At 40.5% G+C, this 21,451-nt stretch overlaps 1 protein-coding gene across 9 annotated transcripts in view; it reads left to right on the forward strand.

Moving 5' to 3' along the window:
* The window catches only part of plin1 (perilipin 1), a 145,299-nt gene that overhangs the window by 58,558 nt on the left and 65,290 nt on the right, over positions 1–21,451 (forward strand). For 8 of the 9 annotated variants that reach the window (XM_028822506.2, XM_051920234.1, XM_051920237.1 and 5 more), the window contains exon 7: positions 17,785–17,925. The exons of the other annotated variant lie outside the window; for it this stretch is intronic. In XM_028822506.2, coding sequence (XP_028678339.2) covers positions 17,785–17,925 — 141 coding nt within the window. The remainder of the gene's footprint in view (positions 1–17,784; positions 17,926–21,451) is intronic. 9 annotated transcript variants of the gene reach the window in all.

Genomic DNA, 21,451 nt, shown 5'->3' on the forward strand with positions numbered 1-21,451 from the left:
GAGAGTCCATCATTTTGTTATGTGGGCATCATCACACAATTTTTGTTAATGTACGACAAGGGCTGGTCTGTGCTGGTGTCAGAGAAGAGCTTGACAGCTGGCTCACCTGTGCTGAGCTTTTGAGGAGCAACTAGGTGGAGGCCTTTATCAGGGATGTCTAAATATTAAAGAAGAACTAGGGGGCTTCGCCCCCTGCTCACTTTGCTTGCCAACCCCCGTGTTTGGTTTTCCGGATACACACTTTTAAGATTTTTTTTTCTTTGAATTGTTGCCATTTCATTAGTTTCACTTTTATTTCAGTACTTCTGTAAAAACAATATTTGTAATCTTGCGAGTCCCAATATGCTGAATCTTTTTAATGAGGTCAGGACAGGTTTCTCTGTTTGGAATTTCAGCACAGACAAAACGATCTATATCATCAGCAGTTAATAATTTTTTTTTACAAAGTAAAAAATTAAGTAGAGTTCTGCATTGGACTCCTGTCTGTAAAGTCGTGCTATTTTCCTCTCACAGTTCCAAAGGTACATGGGGTTACCAAGGTGATACCCCAGCTTTTGTCTAGGTTTTTGTACAAGGGCTGGACAGAACGTTTTTGACTCCTGGGGTAAATGTAGATTTTTAAATAAGCAGACAGATAAATATATATACACTAACAAAGTAACCAATAAATGCATGTGTGGTAAACTCCGTTTTTGAAATTCTCAAGATTCTTTATTTGTCACATGCATAGTTATACAGGACAACACGCAGTGAAATGCATCCTGATCTGCTTATCAAAAACTGTGCAAAGTTAAAAGAGTATCAGTTAAATTACCAAAAAGTCATAGATTGAAAGATAACAGTATAGTAGAACATAATAAATAAGTAAAATTATGTGAATAAAGTAGAATTAAGTGTTAAGGTGCAATAGTGTAGTAATTATTGTGCAAAACCAAAGTTAGACTGGTGCATAGTTAAATGAGGCAGTTTGTTTGTTTGCGCTACTGCCATCTTTACTTTCTTTTTTTTATATTTTCTAATTTTCCTACTTTCATATCCTTTAACTTTCTCCACGTGTATAGCGCCGTTTTTTTTTGTTTTTTTTTTGAGACTTTCTAATTTCACTGGTTTCATAGTCTCTAACCTGCTCTGCATGTGTTTAGCGTCAACGTTTGTAAACGTCTTTATGAAGTTCTAATTTGTTATTTTACTCATTGTCTTTTAACTCTGAGCCGTACAGTACAATACATAGAGCAGAATAAATCCTCAATACAATATAAAAATAAAAATTCTAGAAGTACGGAGTAGAATTTCACATTAGATGATATCACATAATATGATTTGGATTTGTTTTAAGTCCTGGAGACCTCATTCATCAAGCTGCCTCCCCCATTTTGCCATTCCACATCTGAAATAGTGCTAATCCGATGAAAGAACCCCTCATTCCCACGTCCCCATTCATCAGGGATGACTTTACCTTAGGCAGGCAATCTACAATTTAAAGAGATTGTTATTTTCTTGTGAATTGTTACATATGCATTATTTTCACTTTTACTTTAAAACCTTTTGTAAAACAATACTTGTTTCTTTATTTCCTGCCCAGCACGTGTTTACATCTCTTTCTTCCCAGACGTATAATACTGCTCGTGTTGTGAAGGGTGTTGCGGCTGAAGGTACGCTAAGGATATGCCTTTGTATCATTTGCTGTCTTTTTGCTGCTTGCTAACTGCCTCTTCTGCCTGTCGCATGTCGTTGTTTTAAGAGCTCCGAGCACATGATGCTTGCCTGCCAAAAGCAATCCAACAACTGCTAGCTTAGAGGTCTGTTGACTTGTTTTAAATGATGGCTCACTGCCTGGTCTCGCATGACTTTGTAAAAGCAATACTTGTCTTTTATTTCTGGCCCTGGGCATGTTTGAAATCTTTCTTGCAGGATGTATAACGCTGCTCGCGTTCGTTTGGGGTATCTGCCGACGCGCTGCCCTTCGATCTTTTTAAAACCTGTACAGCCGCTGTCCTTTTTGCTACGGCCCTGGGACAATCTCTTGGCACCAAGTCTCATGTTTACGGTCCCCGCGAGACACACCGTGGCAAGTCTCCTTGGTCTTGCGGGTCTTTTAAATGTCTTTCGAGATTATCACGTATCTTAGCCTTGCATTTGCTTTCCATTCCAGGATTTCCTTTTATATATAGACAGAAAAGAAAATCTATTTGTGTTATCTATTCATGTAACTAAAAGTGTCCCTGATTTCCACCAGTATAAATCAGGATTATACAGCAGTGGATTTGTGGGGGTAGAAATGTAGAAATGGAAAAATATTCTTAGGCATGGCCTCTATGAGAACGAGCAGTCTTAAAACACGATGGTTCTATGCCTACCGTTTGCTGAAAGTAAAACAAAGAAAGCGCTCACTCTTGGGCCAGGAATCCTATCTCTCATGTAATTCACAGTATTGGGAATCCTACTTTAGAACAATTCACCTGAATTATGACAACCCCAGAACCTAAAGAGTCTGTCACCACCAGTCATGTCCAAATCAACAGCTAAAAGATAATCTGCTAATTAACAGATCTTTAAAGAAAAGTAAATAACAAATTCATCAGGAATAATTAAAAAAATTAACCAAGAACCTAAAAATATGAAATAGAAAGTAATAGGACAGAAACTTAAAACTCTTAATACTTATATTTAAAAGAACAAATCCACTCCAGGGCGGCACGGTGGCGCAGTGGGTAGCACTGCTGCCTCGCAGTTGGGAGATCTGGGGACCTGGGTTTGCTTCCCGGGTCCTCCCTGCGTGGAGTTTGCATGTTCTCCCCGTGTCTGCGTGGGTTTCCTCCGGGCGCTCCAGTTTCCTCCCACAGTCCAAAGACATGCAGGTTAGGTGGATTGGCGATTCTAAATTGGCCCTAGTGTGTGCTTGGTGTGTGGGTGTGTTTGTGTGTGTCCTGCGGTGGGTTGGCACCCTGTCCAGGATTGGTTCCTGCCTTGTGCCCTGTGTTGGCTGGGATTGGCTCCAGCAGACCCCCATGACCCTGTGTTCGGATTCAGAGGGTTGGAAAATGGATGGATGGATGGATGGATGGAAATCCACTCCAAATTCTAACACTAAGCAATACTAGTACAAAAAGATTTAAACTTGAATTCAGAAATATATTTACAGATCCTAACTCATTTACCATAAACAATGCCTAAAAACAATTCGAACAATTCAAAGTCCAAACCAAGTTGAGAAAATAAGAAAATAAAGTTATACACTTAGGAGAAGGGTCGATGCAAAGATGAAAACTGTCTCAATGTGTAAGGACGGGTGGGCACTGTCAGGTCTGGAGGGCCACGGTGGCTGCAGGTTTTTGTTCAGCCCAGTCCCTTAATGAAAAGTCAGTCATTGCTGATGAAGCTCTTATTGCTCAAGCAATATCTTAATGCTTTATTTTAGTTGTCTTGCTTATTAAGATTTCCCACCCTTAATTACTTATCTTAGTGTTAAAAAGCCACATTACAACTTATCTATACTAATAAAAGGCAAAACCCTCACTGACACACTCATCACTAATTCTCCAACTTCCCGTGTTGGTAGAAGGCTGAAATTTGGCAGGCTCATTCCTTACAGCTTACTTACAAAAGTAAAGCAGGTTTCATTTCGAAATTCTACGCGTAACGGTCATAACGGTCGACAACGTCTGCCGTGTTAAACTTTCTTATTTATGGTCCCATCTTCACGAAATTTGGTAGGCGGCTTCCCTGCTCTAACCAAAACCGATGTACATACTTATTTTGGTGGTATGACGCCACTGTCGGCCGCCATATTGAACTTTCCAACGGTCTTTGTTACTTATGGGCCCATCTTCAAGAAATTTGGTACGCAGGTTACCAACGCTAACTGAATCCTACTTACCTTCATATATACGTCCATAGCCTGTAGCTCGGTCACCGTGTGAGGCGGCGTTGGGTTCCCAATCCCCACGCCTCCCACGTAGTTGGCTGCCTGCCTATATAAGGCCGTCTGTCGCTCCGGTCTCTTCATTCCCTTCCTTGCTTCGCCACAGTATTCACGTCTCCCTGCTGATAACTGCAGCCTTTTTATTTAATCCACGGCTTCTCCACTGTTTTATTGTTCGTTTATTATGATTATAGTTATTGTGTAGGTTTTTTAGACTTAGTTTACATTGTTCAGGTACCCATTTCCTTTATCGTTCCAACCGTACCCCCATTAACATGTCTATCGAGGTGATCACCATCGATCAAAGTTACCAAGTGGTTTCCATGCCCGGAGATGGTGCCTGCCTTTTCCATTGTCTGTGTTACATATTGCAAGGTTATATCAGGCTCACTCTTGATATCTGGAAGAACATTGTGTCTTATGTATTGAATGACTGGGACAGGTTCAAGGTATAGATAGATAGATAGATAGATAGATAGATAGATAGATAGATAGATAGATAGATAGATAGATAGATAGATAGATAGATAGATAGATAGATAGATAGATAGATAGATAGATAGATAGATAGATAGATAGATAGATAGATAGATAGATAGATAGATAGATAGATAGATAGATAGATAGATACTTTATTAATCCCAATGGGAAACTCACATTCTCCAGCAGCAGCATACTGATACAATAAATAATATTAAATTAAAGATTGATAATAATGCAGGTGAAAAACAGACAATAACTTTGTATAATGTTAAATGTTAACGTTTACCCCCCCCCCCCCCCCGGGTGGAATTGAAGAGTCGCATAGTTTGGGGGAGGAACGATCTCCTCAATCTGTCAGTGGAGCAGGACAGTGACAGCAGTCTGTCACTGAAGCTGCTCTTCTGTCTAGAGATGACACTGTTTAGTGGATGCAGTGGATTCTCCATAATTGATAGGAGCCTGCTTAGTGCCCTTCGCTCTGCCACAGATGTTAAACTGTCCAGCTCCATGCCAACAATAGAGCCTGCCTTCCTCACTAGTTTGTCCGGGTGTGAGGCGTCTTTCCTCTTAATGCTGCCTCCCCAGCACACCACCGCGTAGAAGAGGGCGCTCGCCACAACTGTCTGATAGAACATCTGCAGTATCTTATTGCAGATGTTGAAGGATGCCAGCCTTCTAAGGAAGTATAGTCGGCTCTGTCCTTTCTTGCACAGAGCATCAGTTTTGGCAGTCCAGTCTAATTTATCATCCAGCTGCACTCCCAGATATTTATAGGTCTGCACCATCTGCACACAGTCACCTTTGATGATCATGGGGTCCATGAGGGGTCTGGGCCTCCTAAAATCCACCACCAGCTCCTTGGTTTTGCTGGTGTTCAGTTGTAGGTGGTTATTCTCCTCCTCTAGCCCATTCCTGATGCAGCCCACGATAGCAGTGTCATCAGCGAACTTTTGCACATGGCAGGACTCCGAGTTGTATTGGAAGTCCAATGTATATAGGCTGAACAGGACCAGAGAAAGTACAGTCCCTTGTGGCGCTCCTGTGTTGCTGACCACAATGTCAGACGTGCAGTTCCCAAGACGCACATACTGAGGTCTGTCTTTAAGATAGTCCACGATCCATGCCACTAGGTATGAATCTACTCCCATCTCTGTCAGCTTGTCCCTAAGGAGCAGAGGTTGGATTGTGTTGAAGGCGCTAGAGAAGTCTAGAAACATAATTCTTACAGTACCACTGCCTCTGTCTAAGTGGGAGAGGGATCGATGTAGCATGTAGATGATGGCATCCTCCGCTCCCACCTTCTCCTGATATGCAAACTGCAGAGGGTCAAGGGCGTGTTGAACCTGTGGCCTAAGGTGGTGAAGCAGCAGCCTCTCCATGGTCTTCATCAAATGTGATGTCAGAGCAACAGGCCGAAAGTCATTCAGCTCACTAGGACGTGATACCTTTGGGACTGGGGTGATGCAAGATGTTTTCCAAAGCCTCAGGACTCTCCCCTGTTCCAGGCTCAGGTTGAAGATGCGCTGTAGAGGACCCCCCAGCTCCGATGCACAGACCTTTAGCAGTCGTGGCGATACTCCATCTGGACCCGCTGCTTTGCTGGCACAAAGTCTCCTCAGCTCTCTGCTCACCTGCGCTGTTGTAATTATGGGTGGGGATGTCTCTCCTATTCTGGTATCAGCAGAAGGATGTGTGGAGGGTGCAGTACTCCGAGGTGGGGTTAGAGAGTGGGTTAGGGTGGTCAAACCTGTTAAAGAAGTTGTTCATTTGGTTTGCTCTCTTCACGTCTCTCTCGATGGTGGTACCCCGCTTCGAGCTGCAGCCAGTGATGATCTTCATCCCATCCCACGCTTCCTTCATGCTGTTATTCTGCAACTTCTGCTCCAGCTTTCTCCTGTACTGCTCCTTCGCTGCCCTGAGCTGGACTCGGAGTTCCTTCTGCACGCGCTTGAGCTCATGCTGATCACCGTCTTTAAAAGCTCTTTTCTTCTGGTTCAAAAGGCCCTTGATGTCACTTGTAATCCATGGCTTGTTGTTAGCATAGCAGCGTACAGTTCTTACTGGAACTACAATGTCCATACAGAAGTTGATGTAGTCAGTAATGCAGTCAACAACTTCCTCAATGTTCTCACTATGTAATCCCTGCAGGATATCCCAGTCTGTAGTTCCAAAACATTCTCTCAGAGTATTCTCAGCCTCCGGGGTCCACTTCCTGAATGATCGTGTGGTTGCAGGTAGGACCCTCACTTTTGGTTTGTAGTGAGACTGAAGCAGAACCAGGTTATGATCTGCTTTCCCAAGCGCAGGCAGCGGGGTGGCGCTGTATCCGTCTTTAACGTTTGCATATAGTAAATCAATAGTCTTATTTCTCCGGGTGTTACAGTCCACATACTGGGAGAAGGCAGGTAATGTTTTGTCCAGTGTCACATGGTTAAAGTCTCCAGCGATTAGCACAAGCGCATCAGGGTGCTGCGTTTGTAACTTAGCAACAGCAGAATGGATGATGTCACTCGCTGTCTCCACGTCCGCCCGAGGAGGAATGTATACAATAACAACAATGTATACAACAACAATAATTATACTACACAGGAGCACTATAAGAGTGAAATGCTTAAGCCCTTCACCTATGGTTCTGCATGTGAGTTGATGGCTGCCGCTGAATTGTTCAGTTGTCGCTTTCAAGTGTACCGAAATGGCCAAATATTTTACACCTTTGGACAACCGCCAATGCCTCTTACAAAACCTTCTTCAAAATGTTTACCCCAATCTACGAATTCTCCACGAAAACGACGTGTCATGGTTGAGGGATAGAGCTATCATTACACCAAGAAATGACATGACTACGACTATTAACCACATTTTACTTCAAGAACTACCTTAACAACCGAAAACATATCAGTCTGTGGATTCAGTTGTAGAAGCAGAACACACAGTGCACTATCCAGTAGAGTTTCTCCATACTCTGAATCCTCCAGGCACTCCTGAGCATAATCTAATTTTGAAGGTTGGGGCACCAATAATGTTACTGAGAAACTTACAGCCACCGAAACTTTGTAACGGCACGAGACTTCAGGTCACGTGTCTGCAAAAGAACCTAATTGAGGTAACTATTTTTACTGGCAGTGGCTCAGAGGAGAGAGTTTTTATTCCTTGCATCCCCGTTATACCTTCTGATCTCCCATTTCAATTCAAACGCCTCCAATTTCCAGTAAGCCTCTGCTTTGCTTACAAAAGGTTGGCATTGATTTGAGGCAAGATTGCTTTTCACATGGCCAACTATACGTTGCATGCTCAAGAGTAAGCTCAGCGCACAGCTTGGTCATATTACAACCGGAGGGCCAAACTGACAACGTGGTATAGAAAAAGATCCTTAACAAATAATTATTGGTATATTTTCCCTCAGTTTAAAAAGGTTTACTTTTCTTCTTAATAAAAATTTTAAGGCAGTACTTTGCCGCTGCGAAGCCCGGGTATTTTGCTAGTTAGCTATATAAATGACAAAGGAACCAGGGGTTCTCCTCCTCACTTGTCTCCATTTACACCTGTGTGTTTTCATTGTGAAATATCTGGTTTAATAAAATATTTGGAAGGAAACTGAAGAGGAATAAATGAAGGAATTATTGTACTTAACTGTTTAAGGCTTCAAATCATCTGAATGATATCCTTGAAAAGGAAAAAAATCTACAATATAACAATGACCTGACATGGCAGAGTTAAAACACTAATGAGCCAAGAATTTAAATAAGATCTCTTATTTGTAAGGTTTGGTTTCTAATTAAACAACTGGGCTGGGTTAAAAACCTGCAGCTATTGTGGCCCTCCAGGACCAACATTGCTTTCCACTGGCCTAAGCGAAGTGCTGTGGTTTGGGTGACACTTTGGTTAGATCTCTCTGGTGGCTGCCTTAATTGACTGTTCAACTGAGGAATTAGAAGTCATGGAGTTCCAGATTCTTCAACAGAACAGAGGAACATAATCTGCATATCTTTTAAACATAATCTCTGTTTGTCTGCTCTTTACACACAGTTTTGTAGTTCAAGCCACAGACTTGAAATTTGCCACGCAGGTATTTCTCACCATTAGTGATAAGCAAACCCCACAGAATCCGCTTCACTGTCAGTTCAGCAAAATCACAGAAATGTTCACAAACTTCGCTGAGGTCAAAGGGGAAGGAGGAAGTGAACAAGTTTGGAGTGCCTTATGATGGTGCAATGGCTTTTTAAGTGTCCCTGAGGACTAGGGAAAAGTCTACCAACTGTGCTGGACTGATTAAGGTGGCCAAATTTGTGATCTGAGCTGTGAGACAGCAATGCTGACTCCTGCGCCACTATGCTTCAAACAACAAAAGATGTAGTTGGAAGGCATACTACAAACAAAATACAACAAACAGCCACAAACTAGCATTAGGTAAATAAAATATAGCTCATTGTGCTAAAAAAGTTCCACTCTTGGGACACATAGGCTGTGCCACAAAGTGGCAGCATGAGCCTTGTTTGTTCCATTGTTTGATGCAGCTCCGGGTGTAGCTAGAATGTCTGTTTTGTTTCTGATTTATCTGTGCAGGTAGTTTTATCAAGAAGAAAAATGCCTTGCAAATTGAAATAAATATTTTGATTTTATTATTTCATAGTATGTCCTATGTTTTCTGGTGAGGGGAGGAGGAGTGGATGGCACCTTTAAGGCTTGTTTTGGCATTTTGGATGGTCACATGGCTATTTTGCATGTATAATTGGCCACGTGCTGCTTTGCTGCCAGCCTACAGGGATCAGTGTTATAGTTCTGTTGGCAGTACTGGTGATATTCTCATGGTTAGCTGATGTACCCCTCAAATGAAAATACTGTAAGTTTTTTATTTTTTTAAACACATGTATGATAGAAATCTGGGAGGTTGTAATAACAGCAAGTGGAAGAGGGAGGTTTATCCTTGGTGCATTTAAAAGATGGGGGAAAATATCATGCAACACTGTCAAGCACAATACATTTTTTTTTTTTTTATTCTCCCTTGTGTGCCTGCGTCCCAGCAATGGCCATGTCGGTAACAATTGTACAGTAAGCATGCATGAAAGTGCTACACATGGCTGCTCTTGTAATGCATAATGGGGCACTTGGAAAAAAAGTCCGCCTAAGCCAGCCTACAGCACGTTTCCAGGAAAATATTCAAGGTCACCAATAAACACCACATATTTGCTGTGAAAAACGCTGTGGTGAATTTCGCCGATTAACACTACTTAGCATAAGTTAGGTTTGCAAGGTGATGGGGTTAAAATGAGTGGCAAGAAATACTGCAGTGTGATCTATTGACAGAGAACAGTGCCACACGGGTTGTGATGGTGGTCGGGTTGATTCCTATCCATTACATTTAACTTTTTCTATAATCAAACATTTGCCTTACTATTGTTATCTTGGCACCAAGCCATCTCTTGTGTGGCCATATTGTCCCTGGAGTTATTTATTGCAACCTGGGGGTCTTTTCACTAGTAGAAAAACCAATATTGTACACAAATAAGCTTTCCAATACTTATAACAGTTGTGTGGTAATTGCAGCAAGTTTTATAGTAATAAAGTTAGGAATATATAATTTGTAATTATATTTTTCATTTTCATTTTCTCACCTGGCATTGCTGGGTAACATAGCTAATTAAGAATTAAAAGAAACATGAAATAAAAGCAGCCAAAAAGGGAGAAAATAAAGGTATGGGATGGAGCTGCAGCTAAATCATAACAGGTCGCAACTGGAGCCTAAACTATAAGCAATAGGCACAAGTTGGAGGGTGGGGTGACAGTCCAGCACACACCATACTCACTCATACTTGGCCAACTTAGAGTCACCAGTTAATTTAAGGCCCACATTCTGGGCAGGAAAAATAGAGAACCCACACTTACTCAGGAAAAAATGAAGGGGGAAAACAACATAAAGACATAGGGAAAGCATGCAAAGTTCAAACAGACAGAGGAATGACTTGGATTTAAACCTTGGACTCTTGAAATGCAAGGCAGTAAGACTAACCCACCCACGTGCTACTCAGAACTATTGGACCATTAGAAGTACAACTAGAACTGAAAACTTTGCCTTGGTCAAACTGAAAAACGCAATGCTATAGTGAGTTGTGTACATAAACTCTTCTGTGTAAAGAGAAGGAGCAATGGTGAAGTCTTCTAACCTCTGTATCACTTTTATTTCTCAGACATGCCATTTGTGATGAACTCTGGCCCACCTTCTTCCTATTGTTTGGCAGAGGCATCCACTTCTCTCTATATTCGCTTTTGATTTTTTAAATGTCTAATCAAAGACCCTGGAACAGTGAGGACACCTCCTAACTAATACCAGTACAGTCAAGACATGAGGCAATATTTTTTACTTTAAAGTGTGTCAAAAAAGCTCAAACGTGCTCACCTTTCTTGATTAAGGGCACTCATGCTTCCAACCAACCATAGTAACTATTAATGTGTATTACTTACAAGTTATAAATTTATCTTTCTTTATACTATCAATCACAGCATGCATAATTACAAAAGGTTTTGCGTAGCAAGTCATCAATAAACTAATCACCTACTTTTCAGAATGGCTAAGCTTGAAGAAAGCAGTGGCATGGTTTCTCAAGTTTAAAGACATATCGCTGCACTTAACAAATGAAAGAAAAACATTTCAGCTAGAAGTCAGTCAGTCTTGAAGTATTCCAGTAGATCAAAACTGATGAAAAAAAGCAAAAATTAAGTTGATCATATTGATAGACAATATACACTGCCAAAAACCCAGTTGTACAACGCTTGTAGAGACTTACCAAGTTGACTCCTAGCTGGAATTGCTGCCAAAGGGATTTCTACAAAGTGCTGAATTAAGGGTGTACATACTTATATAGTTTTTGATTTTTCATAAATTTGCAAATCTTTCTGAAAACATGTTTTTTTTCTGATTATGGGTTAAGTGTAAATTGATGAGCAAAAATGTAAAATTTATCCATTTAAATTGAAATCTACTATAAAGTGTGCAAAATTTAAAAGGGTCTGAATGCTTTCTGAATCCACCATACATATGGCACAGTTTATAAAAGTCCCACATTACACTGAAATTATTAGGAGAGTATGTTTTTAAGTGAAAAGAAAAAAGCATCCATTCATTTATACAACCGCTGTCAAGCCTGCTTAATCCTGTCCAGGGTTACAAGAATCCAGGCAGCACTGGATGGAAAACAAACCAACCCAAGTTGGGCACACTCACTCAGAGAGGACCCATTTAAAAATGTTAATTGGCTGAACTTGCTAGTTTTGCAAACATGGGAGGAAAGCACATTGTAAAGATTATTAATTTCAAATGGAAAATAAATACATAAATTGAAATTATCATAGGATGAGAGCCTGTAGTTATCAGGGCCAGACTGTCCATTCACAGGAGGACAAAAGGCTCATTGCCACATAGTGCGACCTTGGTTTACAAGATGACATGTGAGACCTTGACAAGGCTGTTGGCATTTTAGCACGTAGTGTCAGAAGATTTCCATAAACAGAGTGTATTATTTCATTATTTTAAGTTTAAAAGCCACCTACCTAGATAAGGAATAAGCCAAAGTGTGCCCTTGATGTATTTGGAGTATTGCAACAGATGAAAAGAGATGCATGTGTTCACTGATAGCAAAGACATATTTATTTTTTATCGTGTGACACACTGAGAGCAGACTTACCTTAAGGATCTGCTAGATCTTTTCAACTAAAGAAATAAAGAATTATGATTTATAGGACACGTATTCTCATTCCTTTCACATTTTATCCAGTAGATTCAATCAACTATTGCAATGATTTCATTCCATTGGGAGATTTCAGTTTGGTCTCTTTATAGCTTATCATCTATATATATAAAAGACCAAGTCCTCCGACCATGGGGTACGCATGAACGCACGACAGAGCCCCGCCCGCCAACTCTAACCCTCCTCCCGCGTCCACCCTCGCTCTCGAGGCATGCGCACTGCCTGCACATGTGCCCGCCCCCAACTCCTCACCAAACACATCCACCCGACAACTCTAACCCTTCTCCTCCGTCCACTCTCGCTCTCGAGGCATGAGCAGGCAGTGCGCATGGGGTACGCATGACAGAGCCACGTCTGCCAACTCTAACCCTCCTCCCGCGTCCACTGTCACTCTCGAGGCTTGCACACTGCCTGCTCATGTGCCCGCCCCCAACTCCTCACCAAACACATCCTGAGTCGCTTTGCTCTGTGCTACAGTCCACATGCACCTCTGAGCCACGTTGACTGTTCATTTTCCTAACATGGCCACCGCTTCACATGTATTTCATGGAAACAACTCTTCTTTCAAGGTTATACAAATTCTTGCATCAGGTAACTGTTTCTTTCTATCAGTCGGATATTTCTGGAAAAATGTCATCAACGAAACTGTTGCTCTCGAACTTCGCAACATGGCTATAACCTTTGTTTGCCAACATTGCGATAACTTCGGCAACATGCTGTCCGTTGTTCTTAGTCACGGAAGCATAGTCTTACAGTCTGCTCAACAATACGTTGACTACATGAATACTTCCAGAGTTTATGGTGGCGAGGCAGAAATTGTGGCGATGTCCCAAATACTTCCAGCTACTATCACCATTTACTTCCGAGAACATCCTTCATTCCCAGAAGAATTTCTTAGCAGTCTTACTCCCACTGGCATGCCTCCGCATAAACTCAAAATTAAAATTGGTTCAGTCATCATGCTTCTCAGAAACCTCATGCCAGCAAGAAGTCTCTGTAATGGCACTAGACTGACTGTTACCAGCATTCACCGCAATGTACTGGAGTGTAAAAGTATCGCAGCTGCTACCTCACAAACTGTCCTTATTCCCCAGATTTCCCTGACCCCATCAGATTCAAATTTGCAATTTACTTTTACACGCAGACAATTTCCTGTTAGATTAGCCTTTGCAATGACAATTAATAAGACACAAGGCCAAACTTTCAAAAAGATATGCCTGTATCTGCCAAACCCAGTTTTCAGTCACTGACAATTGTATGTTGCTCTCCCCAGAGTTCCATCTTTTCATTCACTCACACTCATATCCTCAAACCCACCCCATTTGGACAACTGTGTCTTTCAGGAAGTGTTCACCCATCAATAAATAATTATGCGGGGTATACTACGCCGCAAGTTGGCTAGTTTGATTTATTTTACAACAGGCAGTGAGTTCTGCAAAGACATGCACAGTGTGGAAAGCAGCCCGGACACAGACAGGCAGACACTGAAGGTTCCAAACCACACACACGTTTATTCATATTTACACAACTATTTACAAATGTATCGCACACATAACCCAGTGCCCCTGCACCAAGCACCCTCAGTCCAGGCCTCTTCTAATGTTCTCCTTCACTGCCTCCACTCCTCTCCTCCAAGCTACGTCCACTTCCACCCGACTCCAGCTGATGAATGGAGGGAGGCGGCCCCTTTTAAGTCCACCCGGCCATGCTCCAGGTGCCTCCAGATGAGCTTCCTGCAGCACTTCCTGGTGTGTCGGAAGTGCTGACATCCAGGGCTTTTCAGGCATCTGGATGCTCCCTGGCGGTGACCACGGGCCCCTATAGGGTTGAGCTTCCATGCTCTGGTCCCCATACCAACCAGGGCGGCTGCCCTCTCATGGTCCGAAGGAGACGTAGTCCCTCTTCCGGTCCTTTCAGGCATCCTGGCTGGGTACTGCACCCAGCTGCTCCCACAACAGTCTGTTTAAACACAAGCACAGGCTGACCAATCTTTTGTGTAATAAGAAATGTAAAATTTTCATTGACCACATTCCCCTTTTATTCCATACCAACAGTGCCGCCCCTGGCCAGATTGGGACCCTAAGTGAAATCTTTTTGGCCTCCGTCAGACTGCCACTCCCTCAATCCATTACATTAGGAATTTCTGATAACAGCTTTAATTTGAACAATAAATATATACAATTAGATCCATAAGTATTTGGATAGTGACACAATTTTCAAAGTTTTGGCTTTGTATGCCACCACAATAGATTTGAAATGAAGAAATCTACATAATTGAAGTGTAGGCTTTAAGCATTAATTCAAAGGGCTAACAGCAATATTGTATGAGCCATTTAGGAATGACGGACACCTTTATACATGGTCTCCCCATTTACTGAGGCTCAGCAAATTTGGACATTTTACTGACAAGATGTTCCACAGCCAGGTGTGAGCAGGTCCCTCAATTTTTCATTAAGTATTAAACAGGTAGAAGGCCTGCAATTGATTCCAAATGTAGAATTTGCATGTGGAAGCTGTCACTGTGAACTATCAATATGAGGTCCAAAGAGCTGTCCATGCAAGTAAAAACAGCCCAACATTAGGCAGAGAAAACAAAACAGACCCATTCGAGAGATAGCAGAAACACCAGGCGTGGTCAAATCAACCTTTTGGTTCATTCTTAAACAAAAGGAACCATTGAAGACAACTGTGCTGGATGATCGCAGAATTCTGGCCTTGGAAGATAAGATGAATATGCACCAGAATGATGGATAGAGAAGTGTATGGAGAAGAGAAGAAAATGTCTTGAAGTAAAGGCCTGGCAAAGTATCACTAGATTGGAAACCCAGCACTTGGAGATGGCCATGGGTTCAGACTTCAGGCTGCAAAGGATTTTCAACCAAATATTGAAAATGATCATTATATTCATGATTATGTTAGTTTCTCCAAATACTTTTGAGCCCCTGAAAATGGGGGGAACCGTCATGTCATGTCATACAATACTTTTATTAAACGCCTTAAATTAAAACTGCAAGTCTACACTTCAAGACATCTTTATTGCTTCACTTGAAATCCCTTGTGGTGGCACACAGAGCCAAAATTATGAAAATTGTATCACTGTCCAAATACTTATGGACCTAACAGTAAATAAACACAGAAGCACACATCACAAACTTCAATGTGAAATGCAAATACTTTTTTTAAATTAAAAAAACCTTGAAAGTTAATTTTTTGGGTTTTCTTCAGTCTCGTTGTTGCACATAAGAGTAGCACATGTCTAAATTTTCTGAAGGCAAAGTCATCTATGAGGACGTCATAGGACAGCTTCAGTGCAAAGTCTGAGTTCATGCTGATGAGAGCCAAGCTGCTTATACCGGACGTTTTTGTGCCATGGATGATCGTGTATGTTGTGATGAGCTGAAGTTTTGAAAAATCATGGTAACTGGGATAGTTGCTGCAATGTGGAGAGAATCCATAGATTTAAACTCCAGTGGTATTTAATGACAATAATATACCAATTGATTTGTTTCCTTTATAAATGAAGGCCTACTTAATAATAATAATAATAATCCATGGTATCAATGTGCTCTTACTCTGTTACTTTATATAGCCAACAGTAACACTTGTAACATCAAAAACAATTTTATTACAACTACCACTACTACTAATAATAATAATAAAAATAAAGATAATAGCATAAAATATTAATACTACTATCTACTACTAATAATAATATAAAAATGTCACTACTAATAATAAAATGAAAGTTGCTAATACTACTACCGTGCCTGCTTAATAAACTTATTTAATGCAGTAAATACTGGGTCAAAATGAAGCAGAATATTTATATATTTAAAAAATGAACATGTGAATGTATCACCTACACTTATAAATTTATCTAAACTTCATTTTGTCCTTCCAGTGATAGCAGATGTCAATAAGGCATTAACTAAATCTGTAATGTTGGCTGCCAATAAAATTAATCAACAGTTGAAATTTATCTGAGCTCATTGTTCTTTTTGTACAGTATGTCAAATTTTCTTGCCTGGTACTTTCCCACAATTCATCCAACAGCCTGTGTGTTGGTGAAATTTACAATGCATCAACACTCCGAGCACTTCATGTGTTGACTAACATTAGCAGCCTGTAACAATGTGTAGAGATCCTGAGGTCTATATGATGGCAATGAATAATCCACAGCTATGTGATTGTTAGGTATTGTAACATCAGATAATATCTGTTAAACACTTGGTATCAAAACTATTACACATAATGCTGCTCCAGTAAACCGCTAGCTTTAGTGTAGTGGGAATTGATGTAACGTTAACTAGCTTACTGGAAGTTGCTCAGATTTAGATTTATAAGCACACATGCAAGTGCAGCATAAACTGTTTCTTCATGCTTTCATTTTTTTTTCTTTTCTGTGCTCCTGACTGGTGCTGACTTGAAGCCATCTCCCTACTTCTTAATGAAAAATGATCACAACAGCTGACTGTCATTAATTTGATGATTTCATGAAACAGTAGTAACCCCAAAAGCATCAAGCTGTGGACACCGAACACTCTACTCTGTTGTGGAGTTTGTTGCTTTGCCTTATATGTCAATGATGTTACTCGTTATGCCTGGGTACACTGTGGTTAAGATTAGGGTTGTCGGAGGAGTTATTTGAGTCAAGTCAAGTCAAGTAAACCAAGCAACAAAAACATGCAATCCAATTGGCTATCCAGCGGAGCTACTGAATTGCAGATGTCTGTGAACCCCCAATGGGTTCCCCTGACACAGGCTGTACATGCAGTGTATGATCTGCATATAACAAGGGGCAGCTCTGCATGCCAAATTTCAACAGAGGTTCAAAATGTCTTGCCATAGCTCTACAAAACAATGAAGTCAATCAATAAATAATTAACAATGGCTCCTGCTTCACAGCTCCAGAGGCCTTCATTTAAATCCTGACCTGGGCAGGGCCTGTGTGGAGCTTTGATGTTCTTTCTATGTCTCTTACTTCTCAAAGCAGGAGTATTTGACCAAGTGGGCGTGTGTCTCCTGTGATGGATCGGTGCTTACTTTGCACCAAGCTTCCAATCGCCCTGTAATGGATTAAGTAAACTTAGAAAATGAATGGATGATCAGCCATCCATTATGAAGTAGTTTATGTTTGATTCAATTGTCTTTTGTACTCATTGGATTTGACCCTTAAAATGAATAAAACTCAAAAAATGAAAATGAGTTGATGGAGAGTTAAGTGAAACTTTCCATATAATATGGCTTATTATTCCAAATATGCACAAGTAATAGATTGTTCAAATTTTAAGTTTGCAAACTTATTTTTAATATTTGGAATAATTTATCAAAACTCTTTTAAGAGAAGATCACGTTTGTGTTGAACCTGTTCTATGAAAAATCAAACAGAAATAGTGTAGCCTGACATACAAACATAACACAATGGAGATTCCCCTATTGAATTATAAATTGATAGTTATATTCAATATTTTTTAAAAATATTTTTGCATTTGTTTAGTTTGTAGAGATCTTGCCTCTTTTTACCTTTGCACTGGCATGTGCATGTGGACAAGTTGTGAAAATATAATTCTGTTAATCTTTAGGTCCAATGTCCAGTTTGACGTCTGACTGACTAAGTGCTTCATTTAATTTGCACAGACTGGCTTTGCAAAGAAAAACCTCGGAGTGGCTAGCAATGCCCTCCAGAATGCTCAGACTTCAGTTACAGAGTTTCTTCAGCGAGAGCTAAAGGAGGCTGCCAAGGAAAAGAAGAAGAAGAAGGATGGTGGCAACATGGAGGTAATGCATGGTGGGAAGGCTGGGGAGCAGGGTGGGGATCGAAAAATCACAGCATGACTCAGTAGGAAATGTATGTCATCAAGTGGTGTAGTGTTGGGCAGGGCTGTCTTAACAGCATCATAACCCTTTCAGGAAAAGTAGTGTGCTGGGGCCCCTGTTTTGATAGCAAATCAGAAACATGCATAGTCATTAGAAACATCGTGAACCCCTATATCCTTGAGGCCCTGGGCCAGTGCCCATTGTGCCTATATGTTAAGATGGCCCCTGGTGTTTGAAGGGTGACATGTGCAGAAGGAAAATGACATGAAATGGTCAAGTAGTATAGTAACCTCATAATATAACAGGGAAGACGATCAGGCATAAATTGAGGTGAGCTTTCTGATGGTTGGCTATGTCTCATATGTCTTAAGCTCTAACTCTACAGGAGATTCACAGCCATTATGAGGAAAAATGGACACTGCACTGACTATTGTTACTGTCTCACTTAATTTCAAGGGTCTCCAGTCCTGGTCCTGGTGAACAGCATTGACTACTCATCCAAATTCTAAAGTATATGCCAACAACTGCTCCATAACTCTAACGCTCATTTGTGTTCTCTCTCTGCCACATCAAGCATTTTTAATTTTGTGAATGTTCCTATTTAAGGGACAACGTGAATCAAATGTTTTCTGGACCTGATCAGATTAGTCCCATACTTTTTACCGTTATTTTACTTTATGATGCAGATGTGCAATTAGAATCTTAACTGTTGCACTCCTTGTTATTTATGTCACTTACCTAATTGGCAGTTCATTAAGAAAACAAGAAGCAATTTAAAACAGTGTATGTAGCAATTAAGGGTTGTTAGCCTTCACAAGCCAATGAACTGAAATAAAGTCCAGTAATAGTTAACATCAAATCAACTGGTGGAGATAAAAACACACAGCCACTGCAACCGTCCAGAATCCCTGGGAGTCCTCCAAAGACCTTATTTGTAGTTGTCATTTTAATTTTATGTAGTTTAATGGCGCTTGCCTCAGATCCACCCAGTTGTGATGGTTTCCCATCTTTCTCAATCCACTCCTTCAAAGCAGCAGGTCTGCCAAAACCAAAGTGAGGTAACCCATCCACCTGTTTGTTGACAGTATTTGTTCCTGTACTGCACAGCTGAAGCCAAACCCAGAAGTACTGGGTGTAAGGTAGGAATTAACTTGCAGATAACTAACTCTGCACCTCATCTGCAGTCACTCATGCCAGGCCAATTTAGTCCTTAATTAAAGTGTCTGAAAATGAAAAAAGATCATAATCAACCAATCTAAGCTTACAGGAATACTAGTCAATTGCCAGGCACACTAACTCACTCACATGTGGTCAATGTTGGCACCCCAACTGGCCTTAAATGCATATCTCCAAGATGCACCCATAGTGGTGTTTTCAATAAGCCAGTTTAGAATGTTTTTTTTTATTGATTGGATTAGTGGGATTGTGATTTATGATAAAATTAAAACTAGAAAGGAACAGTAGTAGCTGTAATCATGCTATCTCTGACAACTCAAAGAGATGATACAGTTTCAAGAGTAAAGACTTGGAGATTGAAGTGCAGCCAAGCAATGCACTGAGATCGTAAACTAAAGCCCATGCTCTGCTGTACACTGAAGACATTCCAGTGTTATGACCAGGGTCCTTAAAATTTTATAGCCCAAAGGCAACTTAAAAATAGCATATTTGCCCCAAAAAAATAGCCCAATGCCTGAATTAGACAAAATGAAAGCACCAGAAAGCAGGAAGTGGTGCTAGAGCGAGAGGGTTAGGTACCATCAATGCCCAAGGGATTGGGGGGTCCCCTATGAAATATTTTGGAGTGATAGATTGGGTATGTACCATCACATAACAGAGGGGGGGTGTCTCCCTCTGAGATTCTGCAACAATAAAGAACATACACAAGTGCAAATTGTAAAGGAAGAGGAACCAGTTGGATGAAAAACATGGTAAAAATGAAGGGGGTTGAAAAATTGCCCAAAATACTGCATTATCTCTCTATTATATAAAAAAATCCTGGAACGAGACAAAACTTTTTCAGAGAGATAATTTCAAGTCCCGTGAGACAAGACTTTGTGCCAAGAGATTTAACCACGCCCACAATCCACTCACCTCTCGTTCGTGTGAATGCTATTTTCAGACACAGTTCCTGTGCTCTCAGCTCTTATAAATTTCTACATTTTCCTAATTTTAATACAAGACATACAATCTATTTGTTTCCTCTGATGTAGTCCTTTTCTGGACAATAATTTTATAAGTTCTAGATGAAATGTCAATGATTAACTGAAGAAGAAAGGGCATCGTGTCAAAAAGAGGCCCAGAAGTGTTGGAGAGAAAAGAATTCAAAAAAGAACAATAATAAGCTAAGTGCAAATTCAGAAAATAAGGAAAGTTATAATCAGCCCGGACCAAGTGGAACTGAAAATCTAACCGTTCCAAGCAGGAGCAGAAATAAATGACAAAGAGTAGAAGACAAAGTAGAACGTCGTAAAGAGGTTCAAAAATGTTGGCACGATACACATGCAGAGCAGGTTAGAGATTATGAAAGTACTCAAATTCGAAAATCTCAAAAAACTGATAGTAAGGATTGCATTAGCGCTAACAAGTGGAAATTATTACTCAGTGAAATAACAGAACAGCGAAAAAAGATCGAATATATGGACATAGGTGATATGACAGAAGTATGTAGATATTGTTCGGCTTTAAAGTTTAAGTCAGAGACTTGTAGATCGTCTAATTCATGTTGCCATCTAAGTCTAAGTAGTGTTTCTTCCCAATGAAGAGGTGTATCTGTAAGAAATAAAAGATTTGTTATTTGCTGAAAGTAAAATACACAAACACTACAGGCAAAATATCCGAATCTACAATAATCTGTTCACGTTCGTATCATTCAATGCTCAAAATGTAGATTTACATGATTCGGGACCATACACAATGAGAATCTGTGGTCCCACAACAATTAAAGCTACTACAAGTTTAATTTCAAAGAAACCACAATTCGGTCAGGTTTATATTTATGATCACGGAGAAGCAATGCAACATAGACTCGAAAGAGTTAAACGATCGGACGTATTAGAAATTCTACAGCCAATAATGGATACAAATCCATATGTCCAAAAGTATCGCACTTTACACAAAATTTATCTGAAAAACATGAACAAAGAAGTTTTCTTGGATTTCTATATGAATCCGAAAGATCACGCTCAAATATATAATAAACCAAAATGTGACAAATTGTCAGCGATAATAGTTTCGAAAGACGGAGATATCAAAGACAGAGTTGATATTCATGTTTATCCACAAGCAAAGCACAATTCGTCACAAGCAGCAGATCCGGGAAATGACTAGCGTGTAATGCCCACACGGGGTTTGGCAAGCGAAGCAAGCCCCCTAGTTTTTTAAAAAATTAGCCCACTAAACCTCAGCCTGAGAAAGTCCATTTTTTCCTCCAGATAAATATCAAAAATAACCTAATTGGGCAAGAAAATCACAGAACTGGCAATACTGG

The sequence above is a fragment of the Erpetoichthys calabaricus genome, chromosome 17 (genome assembly GCF_900747795.2).
Source record: "Erpetoichthys calabaricus chromosome 17, fErpCal1.3, whole genome shotgun sequence".
NCBI classification, from domain to species: Eukaryota; Metazoa; Chordata; class Cladistia; order Polypteriformes; family Polypteridae; genus Erpetoichthys; species Erpetoichthys calabaricus.